The following is a 12,069-nucleotide window of genomic DNA, read 5'->3' as shown; positions in this document are numbered from 1 at the left end:
GTTAATTAAAATCTATTCAGAATTAAATCATTGATATTTGCTTTATTGTTAAAATAGCTGAGGTGAAAGAGAAATAAGATCATGGATTTGTACATGGATGCATCTCCCTCTTGCTCTATTGACTTCTATCATCAAAATCTCTGCCACCAGCACAGTCTTCTTTTCTAGTCCGATCTTTTAGTTGATTGCCCATGTCAGATCCCATATCATGACACAATGCCATAATCCCATGGAAAAGGGGGTAATATGTGTTTGAAGTTAGACTGCCGCATCCAAAGCTTCCATATAAATTATTTGTTGGAGGTTTTGCTTCTATCTCTCTTTCTGGAACCCGTATTAAAAGCTGAATCGACTTTTGCTCTGCCTCCGTTGGATGCTAATCCCTCCTTTTCCCTTTTCTATTCCAGTAAATTGGGGAAAATGGGCAAGCACCTGGGAGTGCACTTTGCCACCGGTCCAATCGTGCTATGCTTAAGATGTCATTGTATTGTGGGTCCGGATTTGGAATCATCTCGTCCAGAAACATGTATTTGACAGAGGCAAAGCTGATTTGACTTTTGAAGCAGGCTATATAAGAAAAAAAAATGCAAGATAAATGCCAAATCCATTTATTCCGTTGTATTTCAGCAAAAGTTACTTGATTCAACTCTCTATTTCAAACAGTTAAAAGCAAGAGTACATCAAACAGTGAGATGCTATTCTAAATATTTAAACTTTACAAATAAATTAGGTAAAAGTATTGAGGAAAGTAAGTTTTATTAACAGGGCATCTGCTGCTCTTCTCCTGTAAGAAACTCTGAGGTACCTGGTGTGTCCCAAGCTGTTGATGTTGAGACTTGGGCTTTGGTCGCAGCTGCAAAATATGAAGTGAGTGCTGACACTGGCTCCTGCACTGTGTGGGGCTCTCTTCTCCGAAGAAAGGAGCAAAGGATGTCGAACTAGGACTTTGCTGTGCACTGCCTCCTCACCACTCAACTGGAGTGAATACATTGCGTGTGGCTAACAACGTACTTTTGAAGCTAATGGTGTTCTCCATGAAACCATTAATGACCCAGAGGCAAAAGACTGTCATAACAGGCATGTCTTGATGTCACAGCCCAGGAACTATTTGACTAAATCTTGCCAGTCCTCCCTCTCTGTGTGAAATATTGAGAGCCATTCAGCCACAGTCACTGTTCTCTACTCAGCTGATGTTTTACGCATGACTTCATCAATACTCGCATGTGCATGCAAAATCTGCATAACAGACCATCCTGTATTTGATAAACATGAAATCCCAATCACAATAGCAATTATGAAAAGATGGCAACAACAAAACTGAGTTGTGATACAAAACACTCCAGTGAATATCTAGAGGTTAAACATAGGGAACGAAAGAATACTATGCATTGAAAGCTGTAATAGGTTTAGTTCAGGTAACATAAATTTAGCTTTGTTTCTCTTTTATAATTTAGTCTGAAATTAAGTTTTGGCCACTGTGCGTTTTTATCATCAATCAGTTTATATTTAATGACTGTTTTCAGCTCTGGCAAAATTGCTTTTGCTTGGATTTGGTTTGGAGCAATTTCCATTTCAAGCACACCTACTTTACCAAGTGACATGTACATTTTCCATTATCATCCATTCCTGTGACCTTTCAGATTGCTGGTTTCTTAGCAAATTCTTAGAATTTGGGGTCTTTATAATTTGCCAAAAATTAACTTTCAATCAGTTAGTCTGAATTGATTTTAAGCTCAAAACTGAGGTTGAATACAGTATGCAATTCATTTGTCAGCCAGCCACCTTTTCTCTTCTCTATATGAAGACATTGAATGAGAAAATTGTTCAGATGTTAAAACGTATTGGTGCAGTAAAGACTGGTTGAAGCATAAATCATAGTAACCCATGGTGACACTAACAATAGCAGCAACGGTTCCTCCTGTCTACCTAATATGTGCAAACTGCTATTATTTTAAAGTATTTTGGGTTTGTAACCCACTCAGTGATTTAACCAATTTTTTATTCCAAGTGCTAAATTAAACACATCTGATTGGCGTGAAGGTTAAGGAGCACTGTAAATAGCTAACAATTTTTTAAAAATGTGTGGGTAGTAAAATTGTGATCATGAACCAACAGTATCCATACCTGACCAAAGTCCAGTCAGGTTTAAACTTTGAACAGAATGCTTCACAACATATAGGAAACTATTGGGAAGTTTTTATTTGAATGGATCAACGTGAAATTTTGTATCAAGTTTCATGTAATTATGTAGAAATGTATTGACATTGCTTAATACTCTTAAGTTTTTACAGTCGTGCTTTTGAGAAGATGTTTCACCAGTGCTTGGAGTTGCCTTCGCAGTCACGATATTCAATTGCTTTCCCATTGGTTTGCACACATTTTATGAGTTGCACTCATGAATTGTGTCCTGAAGAGGTAAGGTTGTTTTTATTCTATTTCAGTTGCAAACATTTACAAGATATCAAGTTTTGCTTCAGTAAAGATTATGTAGTGATAAATTGACCTAAATACAACTTGTAGCACCCTTTATCTTGATTTATGGTCTTTTGCTGATACCAGCTCACTGAACTGAGATGCTTCCAAAGTTAGATTTTCCTATTGTGTTCTCCTCTTTACTTTATGTATTTGAAATATGAAAATGGATTTCATAGAATTGCAAAAAAATTACAACACAGATACAGGCTATTTAGTCCATGTTAGTGTTTATCTTTCATGCCAAGTTCCAGCACTAAACTCAATGTGCCTTCCAGTATCCTGTGATTCTCTTTCCTTCACCTACTTATCTAATCTAATCTTTTCTTGAATCTTACCATGTCCACTTATTCTACTTGGGCATTCCACAGTCTAACAAGTCTCCTTTATAAACTAAAAAGTCTGTCCAGTTCTCTATTAAAATTGAGATCATGCCAAAAGAGTCTATTTTGAGGTGATTGAAAGAAAGTTTGTGGAAGAAATGGAAGTGAAAAGGCAGTAGTTAGTGCTACTTGATTGTACAGTGTGAAGCCAGGATTTGGTGAGTGAGAGCGTGCAGTTCTATTACAAGAGCACCACAGTGCCAGTGCAGGTGATGTGTCATAGCTGTACCATGTGGATTTCCTTGATGCCACTGTGACCTATGGGAACAACATTTGTAATAATTATCTGCTACTTGAGAAGCTTCAGCTCAGCTTTTGAGCCGCAGAGTGATCTACGGACATTGTAGTGTATCAGGGAGGAGAGAAATTACCTGAACACTGTTCCATCAGATGGTCACACCTCTCGGGTCTGTGTAATTTAGTTTGTTCACTGGTAAGGGACAGGTGAGTGTGACTGTAAGGCAGATAAGGGGATTGATGGAATGGAGAAGCCTTTGCTAGTGAACTTGACCAACCCATTTGAAGTTCTTGTAGATTGAATGGACAAAAATGCAGGTCATGGTTTGGATCAGCAGACCAACCATTACACCATGGTAAAGGAAGCCATTATAATGGGGGGAAGCTGAGAATAAGTTGAAATTTAGTGACAGTAAGAAATGGTGTAGTTAGGAGGATGGATACTGTTTTCTGCAGCCAAGAATGAGGTTCCAGAGGGTTGTGTTGCCTGTACAATGCCAGAGTTTGAGATGTCTGGTCTGAGCTCAACAAGAATTTGCAGTAGGAGGAAAGATCCAGTTATTATAGTCAAATGATATGGGTAGACCAGGGGAAAAAAAAGCTACCTTCCCCCTAGTCCCGTCTCCCTCCCATTTATCTCTCCACCCCCGATGCTCCCAGCGTCATTCTTCATGAAGAGCTTTTGCCTGAAACATCGATTCTCCTCGGATGCTGCCTGACCTGCTGTGCTTTTCCAGCCCCACCCTCTTGACTCGAACCTCGAGCATCTGCAACTGTCACTTTTGCCTAGACCAGAAAATAAGTCTTATGGCCAGTTTGAAGAGCTGGGCACCAAGTTAGAAAATAGAATCTCAAATGTAACCTTTGACTCCTTACTTCAGACATGTGCTAATAAGAGATAAATGCATGGCTGAAAAACTGGTGTGAGAAAGGAGGCTTCCAGTTCATGAGGCACTGGCACCAGCTCATACTGTTGGTATGAGCTTCACTTGAACTGTACTGGGACAGATGTTCTAATGATTTATATAACTAGAGAAGTAGATAGAGCCCCAAACTAAATAGAGGGAGGAAGAGGGTCACACAGGAGAATACTGTGCAAATAAAGGGTAATGACATAGCACTAGATAAAGGTCACATTGAAGGTAAGGATAATCAGAGTATTGCAGGAAAAAGTGTTTATAAATTAGTGTGCCAGCAGATGGGGCCAGAGTTTAGACAAGTAATGAAAAATGAGCTTTATTTTTGCAGTTACTTTGCCTGCAATTTGCAATAATGCAGATGATTTGTCAGCTTCAGTATAAAATCATTCGTATGACCTGATCGCCATTATGGAGATGTGACTGCAAGGGAATCAACATTGGGATCCGAATGTCCATGGGTGTGTAGAATTCAGGGAGGACAGGGATCTGAGAAAAGATAGTGGGAAGCTTTGTTAACTAGAGGGCATTAGTACTGTTGAGAGACGACCATAATTTTAAAGTTCAACGTATAGCATCTGTTTGGGTTGAACTAAGAAACAGCAATGGGAAGAAAACTGGGAGTTAAGTGTAGGCCAGTGAACAGCAATCCGTAATGTAAATCATAATATCTATGTGAATATTAGATGTGCAGGTAACAAAGGTAATACAGTAATCATAGGGATTTCAGTCTACTTATAGATCTAGTTTGCTCTAATGTTGTAAAGGGTGAACTTTTGGAATGCATTTAAGATGGTTTTCTGGAGCACTACATTGAGGAACCAACTAGGTCTGCCTGTTAAATCTCGTATGGTGCAATGAAGGAGACCAAATTAACAATCTTGCTGAAAAGTAGTTTTTAGGAAAGAGTGACCATACGTGATAGAATCACACATAAAGTTTGAAAATGATGTAATTCTTTCAGATTCTTGGCTGTTGCATCTAAACAAAGGAAAGCATAAATGTATGCGGTGCAAATTAACTCTAGATTATTGAGAAACTACATTAAAATGAAATCAACCAGAAAGAAATTTAAAATCCAACTGCAAAAACTGCTTTGTGTATATAAAAAGTAAAGCACGGCGAGAACAAATGTGGCTTCTTTACAAGCAGAGAACAAGGAAATGGCAGAGCAATTAAATAAATGTATTGTAGCTGTTTGCCTTCACATAGGAAAACACTGAACTCACCAAATATACTTGACAATATAGGGATTAATGTAAAAGAGTCACTGCAAGGTATCACTTAATATATAAAACAAGAGAAATTAATAGGATTTATCTTGGAATAATTCCGTGGATTTGACCTACACCCAGGTATTGAACAAGGCACTTTGAGAGAGAATGCATTGGTGGCCATCTTGCAGCAAATCTTTATTCTCTGAAACAGTGTAGATGTCAAAGTTGCAAATAGAACTGTGGAAAAGTTACAGTGCAAATAGAGGCAAGTCAGGCATACTGACCGAATAACCCAGGCATCCATTCAAATCCCACTTCATAGTGCCTGTTGTGTAGTCTTGTAGGTTACAGCACTTTGGAGATCCAGGTTTGTTCTAAATGTGTTGAGGGATCCTGTCACAATCTCAAAACTGGCAGCAAATTCCAGACATCCACACTAAAAAGTGACAAAGTTTCTCTTTAATCCCCTCTATCTTTATATGTGAAACGTGTATACCTGGTAATTGAGCTCACTGATTGAGGAAATAGATTTCCCCCATCCATTCTATCCAAATCTCACGTTATTTTGTACACTCCAAATAAGTTACTCCTCCACTTCCTCTGTTCTAAGGAAAACAAGCCTAGCAGATTCAATCTTTCTTCTTTGCTGCAATTTTCAAGCCCTTCAGAAAATACTGGCAAACCACCTCCATACATTTGCTAGAAATGATGTCCTTCCTGTAATGACCAGAACTGAGAGCACACCTGCTTGAGGCAGCTCAGTGGTGAACACTGCTCCCTTTCAGCGCCAGGGATATGGGTTAAATTACAGCCTCTGGCATCTATGTGGAGTTAATGTACATTCTCTTGTCTACATGGGTTCCTCTGGGTGCTCTTGATTCCTCCCATAGTCCAAAAATACGCAGGTTAGATGAATTGGCCATACTAAACTGCCCAGGGATGTGTAGGTTAGGTGGACTAGCCATGGGAAATTTAGGATTATAGGAATAGGGTACAGGGGTGTGTACAGGGGTTGATGTTTGGAAAGTCAGTGTGGACTTGTTGGACAAAATTGCAATTTTCCACGCTATAGGGATTCTATGATGAGTCCTGATGTTGCCTAACCATAACATCTCTTGTAGTCTTTTCATTTCCTCACCCAAGACAGAAAGAAAGCATCCCACTTTGTCAACATGTCTTGCCACTTCCAGATACCTTTGGACATGCAGTCACTTCGTCTACCAACTCTCAGAGCCCTCTAGTTTATTATGTATTTACTTGCCTCCCAAAATGAAAAATCTCTCTCTTCTGGATCTTTAGGATTAAATTCCATTTACCACCTTTTTGCCCAGTGAGACAAACTATTGGTACCTTCCTGCTGTGAGTAACCATCTTATTCACTTTCAAGTACCCAATCAGTTTCAGTATCCTCTGCAAGTTTCCCAATCATGCCTCTCCTATTTAAGTCAAAATTATTAATGTATTCTTCAAACGGCAAGCGGCTCAAAGTTTTTCTTCGTGGAGCACCATTTGATATTAATTTTGTGCATCTGACATAACCCCACTATTTAAAGAAAAACAGGATGGAGAGAAAAATGGGAATTGCAGATCTGTTGATTTAATATCACACTGTAGGGAAAATGCTTGGAATCCACAATAAAAGATGTGGTATTAGGACATTAGGCAAACTATGGTAGTATTATGCAGAGTTCACATGGGTTTATGAAAGGTAAATTATTCTCAGCAAACCTGTTGGCGATTTTTTTGGGGATGCAACTAGCAGATTAATGGAAGTGGTAGAGGCGCAAATGAGAGAGGACCCTGAGACAGGCAGTCTGTGTCCCCCACGGAAGCAGACAAGAAAAGAATCCCAAGTCGAAGACAGCTGGATTAATTGAGGCGGACTAGAATTGGTCCTTGCTTTACAAAAGGCTACTACTAATTGGTTAATTACTTTTTCTATTTTTAGGTTCTGACATAGCATGTGAATTGGTAGTGCAGTCAAACTGTATATTAAAAAAAACACAATAGTAATAACAATTACAGGGGAACCTCGATTATCCGAACGTGATGGGCGGTCAGTATTTCGTTCAGATAATCAATTATTCGGTTAATTGATTAAACGCCTTTCCTCTGGGGCTCAGAGATTTTAAAGTCTGCTCCTCGTTCAGGAGACTGCAGCAGCACACAGCACATGAGACCCCACCTCCAATACTACCTTCCTGGCCCCTCTCTGGGGCAGCCGGACCAGACACCAGCAACAAGATTGCTGTAGTTGCCTTTGTAGGGTACGTCACCACATAGCACGCGCGCACACCACTTTTTACTGCAACTTTTTTGACAGGTTCCACCTTTGCCCTGTACAGGACAAATTTGGAGCGATTATGTGGGGGCAGGGGGTTTAGGGTACACACTTGTGTAGAACTCCAGGGAAAGTGTGGGAAGAGAGATCGAGCAGGCAGTCAGTCATTTGGAGATGGTGACTGTTTAATCACTGTGAACAAAAGACACGATCACTGTTGGAAACACATCTTTGATGTAATGTTTCCATCGAGACCTCGAGATCTCCTTCGGATAATCCGATTTTCAGATAATTGGTATTTGGATAATCGAGGTTTCTCTGTAATAGATTAAAGCTTAAAAGAATGGCAGGACAAGTAATGTCCTGCTGCAGCTTGTGGGAACTCCTGGATGCCATTGTAATCCAGAGCAAACACACCTATAGAAAGTGTTTGAAATTCGGCTTTGGGTCAATTTGAGATATAAACTGAACCTTAGACCCAACAGTGGATCAGGGAAGAGCAAGTTCATTGTGCCAGGAGACAATTACACCACTTAAAATAGTGTTTTCTCATTTAGTCAGGGACAGGATCAAAGAATTATAGCATCATTTGGTACAGAAGAAGCCCTTCAGCCAGAATGTGAAAATGGATAGGAAGCGATTTTGCAAGTATTTATGAAATTAAAAGTGAATTATGAGTGTGTTGACACTCTGAAGTGAGAGATTGGGTAATTAATTATTGATAATATGGAAATTGTAGATGAAATGAACACGTGTTTTACTTTTGTCTTCATTATAGAGAATGCAAAAAATATTCCAGTAATAGGTGTAAATCAAGAGGAGAAAGGGAAGAAAGAACTAGTGACATTACAAGTATAAGGAAACAGTACCAAATAAAGTGATAGAGTTCCGGAGTCTCAAAACTCTGGGTCCAGAAGGACTTCAACTTAGAGTCTTAAAAGCAGTGGCTATTGAGGCAATGCATTGGTTTTAATTTTCTGAAATTCCATGGATTCTGGAAAAATTCATCAGACTGGAAAATAGCAAATATAGCTCATCTAGTCAAGAAGGGGAGGGAGGAAGAAACCAGCAACTGCAGGTCAGTTAGCTTGACATCTGTGCTGCAGAACATGTTAGAATTTCTCATTGAGGAATTTATTGCGGCACGTATGGAGGAAAGAAAATTTGAAAGTAACGTGAAAGTATCAGCTTGGTTTCTTTAAAAATAAATTGTTTAACCAATTTACTGGATTTGTTTGAAAGTAGGACATGCAATGTAGGCAAAGGGGAGCCTGTAGATGTACTGTATTTGGATTTCCTAAACGCATTTGACAAGGTACCACATGAAAAGTTATTGCAGAAAATAGAATCTCATGGTATAGTGTGTATCATATGGACTGGAGAGTAGCTTTTATGTCATTTCTAGCATATACAACTGACAGTGAAAAAAGGAGACCATGTTCCTCCAGGGCCACGGCGCTACATGAACAGCACAAACTACACTATCATGCAAAGGGCAGCATAAAGTGCACAAGTGCAAAACATGCAAATTACAATGTAATAAAAGAATGTTAATTAATAGACATTGTTCCAGCAGCAATTCAAAGTCATGCAAAGAATTTCAGATGAAAAAGAATCCGATCATACAGAACGGCTCATATTAGCATAGTGAAAAGATTGCTTGTTTGGAAGAAATTATTACATAAATAGGTCTTTGTCCATTTGGCAGAATATGATGAGTGGTCTCATCCTGTGGGCCCCTATTTTATAATCTCCATCAATGACTTGGGTGAGGAGAGCAAAAACATAGTAGCTATACTCTACTGTGGCACAACCAAAAGGAGGTTACAGTTGGCAATAAGTTTGAGTAAGCATATATCTGGCAGTTATCATGTGAGAAAATGTGATGTTCACTTTGGCAAGAAGATTTAAGAAACCGAATTTACGTGATTGGAAAACAACCACAGAATTCCAAAGTGCGAAGCGATCTAGGTGTCTCTGTGCTTGAGTCACAAGTTGGTATGCAGTACAGCATGCAGTCAAGAAGGCTAGTGGACTGCTCTCCTTTTTATTAGAAAAGGATTTGAATATAAAAGTAAGAATATAATGCTACAGTTATACACAGCATTGCTGTGCTCGGCATCTGTCAAGATGAGAAACTGTAAATATGGGAAAGTGTTATGATTAAAAGCTTCTGATGTGTGTCAATAGTGAACACATAAATATGTCAGTTACCAGTTATGTAAGGCAAGACATAGTGATATAAAGGAAGCACTGTTTGTTTGACATTCTGGTATTATCATGATGGCAACTTACTATTGAAATTCCAATTGTGCACACTGAGAGATCACTTGGATCTCAACTGGCATCAGAAATTTCACAACAAAATGGGAGTCTTAATATAAAGGAAGAAAATGTCAATGCCCCCAAAGGAAGCAGTTAACTGGATCGTGCAACTAATGAGCATCCCCAGTTAATGAATTAAGGAAACTTGTTATGGGAATAGTTGACTGAAAACCATCTGCAAAACGTGTCTCCTGCCTGATGTTCTTTGCAAAACTTGAAATTTTTTGACCAGAAGTTTAAAGCACTTTTTTTTAATTTCAATTTTCTCATCGGGCTTATTTGAAGAGATACTTAATTACATTTCCTGTTGCTTATTATTGTCCAGCATGGGAAATCTATCGCACATTATTAGTTGAAAAGCTCCCATGGTTTCAGCTAAATAGTATTGATTGATAAATCAAACAACAGTAATTCAACAACTTCCACTGAGACCAGTGGGCAATTGAGTGTTATGAGAAAATCGAGTAATAGCGGCACCATTTAAACTAATGGAGCCAGAATCAAGTTATAACCAATACACGCTTCAAAAGTTCACGCTTTTGAAACAGTGTCCCCAATTTGTCAATCACGTCACAGAGAATTTGCATTGACAAAATGCGCATTGTAGCAGAATGACCTTTGAAGTAATTGCCAAGAAATGGTATGATTTCCTTCTCAGCCAACCAGTGGCCATTAATGAAAATCAATTGCAGGCTGGGTGTCCAGTAGTTTTGGTTAATACTTTGGACTTGGGTTACATCAATGAGTTTTAGTTATGCTTTCTGCAATAACATGGCTATATCTGGGTCAATCCCAATTTCATTCTTGGGTACCAGTATAATAACCAATTTGTAACCTCTGAGGTGTCACAACAATAACTGTTGCAGTTTTCTTTTGGTGGGAGAACATTGTTGATGGGCTTGTTGAGGAATTCCTAGAAAGTTTATTCTAATGCTAAATTATGACAGGGTTAGAAAATGACGCCAAAAGCAGGTGCTGTTTTAAGAATCCCACCAATCTAGTCAAGAGGCCATGTCAAAGCTCATTGCAGCAATAGGCAGTCACATTTTATGGACCAGTGTTTCTAAATCCTATACTCCAGAACAAAACTGCTAAGAGGCTCCCACTGCAGTTTGGGATTCTGATTATAATGATTGATGAGAGCAATAGAGTGATGCTATTTTCCAGCATTTTGGACATGTGGAGAAATTTCACTTCTTGCACAAGTCTTCAATACTATCAAAAATAGATGTGCTGTTGATTTTCTGAGTTCTGTTCTCCAATATTGAGAAATAATCTGATGGGAAAATTTGAGACAACAGAGGGTACCTTTATTCCCTGATTAGAAGCATTGCAGATAGAGGCACAAGTGAAAAAGGCTTACTCTGGAGCAATGAGAGCACACCCCTCTTGAATATCTTGCAATGTTCAAAAAAGCGGAGATGTGTCCAATAATACTCCTTGATACTAATCTAATTCTTCAAAAGAGGGTCATATTTTCTGAAAGATCCTAGGAACTATGTCCATGCAGGTAACCATCAACTATATTTTGATACATTACAGATGTCAAACCTTTAAAATTTACAAGCTTAGTTAATCAGGTAGCATTTTGTAATATTGAGCTAAGATTTATGCACAGTGCTAATGGCTGCATTCAGGAGACCATTCTGAAGAAGGGTCACTGGACTTGAAATGTTAACTCTGCTTTCTCTCTACAGATGCTGCCTGACCTAAGTTTTTCCAGCAGTTTCTGATTTACAGCATTACCAGTTCTTTAGGTTTTTTTGTTTGAGTACTTCATCTTAGCAAGTACATATCACAGGCATGCTTCAAACCTTTCAGGATTACCACCATGGGAGATGGGTTAATGACCTGAAAGATTGCCACTTAATACAGGAATGGCATTGAAAGTTTGTCAAGTTAAATTTCAAGAAATCTAGGCAGCAATTTGCATTTCAGTAATACATTATGTAGAGATTTCAGTGTTTTGTTGGCACTGCAGATGTTCAATGACAAGTGGTACATAACTTAACGCATTCTACATTTGTTACTATCTCGCTGAAAGAAAAGCAGAACCAGCAGTTGAAAGGTCATTCCATAAACACTTTTAGCATGTCACTAATATTAAGTTGCATTTTATTATTTTTAAGACTGCCACATGAAATAATCCATGTGTTTACTAAGCATTGTTGTCTAGTTTTCCCTCCTAAATTAGGTAAATTTTGTATTAGCTGATTTGGTATTCACCACTCGGATGA

The 12,069-nt window shown here is 38.7% G+C and overlaps 1 protein-coding gene across 1 annotated transcript in view; it reads left to right on the top strand.

The window, feature by feature from the left end:
* Positions 1–12,069, top strand: part of nckap1 (NCK-associated protein 1) — a 201,914-nt gene that overhangs the window by 116,623 nt on the left and 73,222 nt on the right. The window contains exon 17 of the mRNA XM_060827346.1: positions 2,283–2,415. Coding sequence (XP_060683329.1) covers positions 2,283–2,415 — 133 coding nt within the window. The remainder of the gene's footprint in view (positions 1–2,282; positions 2,416–12,069) is intronic.

This window comes from Hemiscyllium ocellatum, chromosome 7 (assembly GCF_020745735.1).
Source record: "Hemiscyllium ocellatum isolate sHemOce1 chromosome 7, sHemOce1.pat.X.cur, whole genome shotgun sequence".
Classification (NCBI taxonomy): Eukaryota; Metazoa; Chordata; class Chondrichthyes; order Orectolobiformes; family Hemiscylliidae; genus Hemiscyllium; species Hemiscyllium ocellatum.
This window is presented reverse-complemented; position numbering and strand designations above follow the sequence as displayed.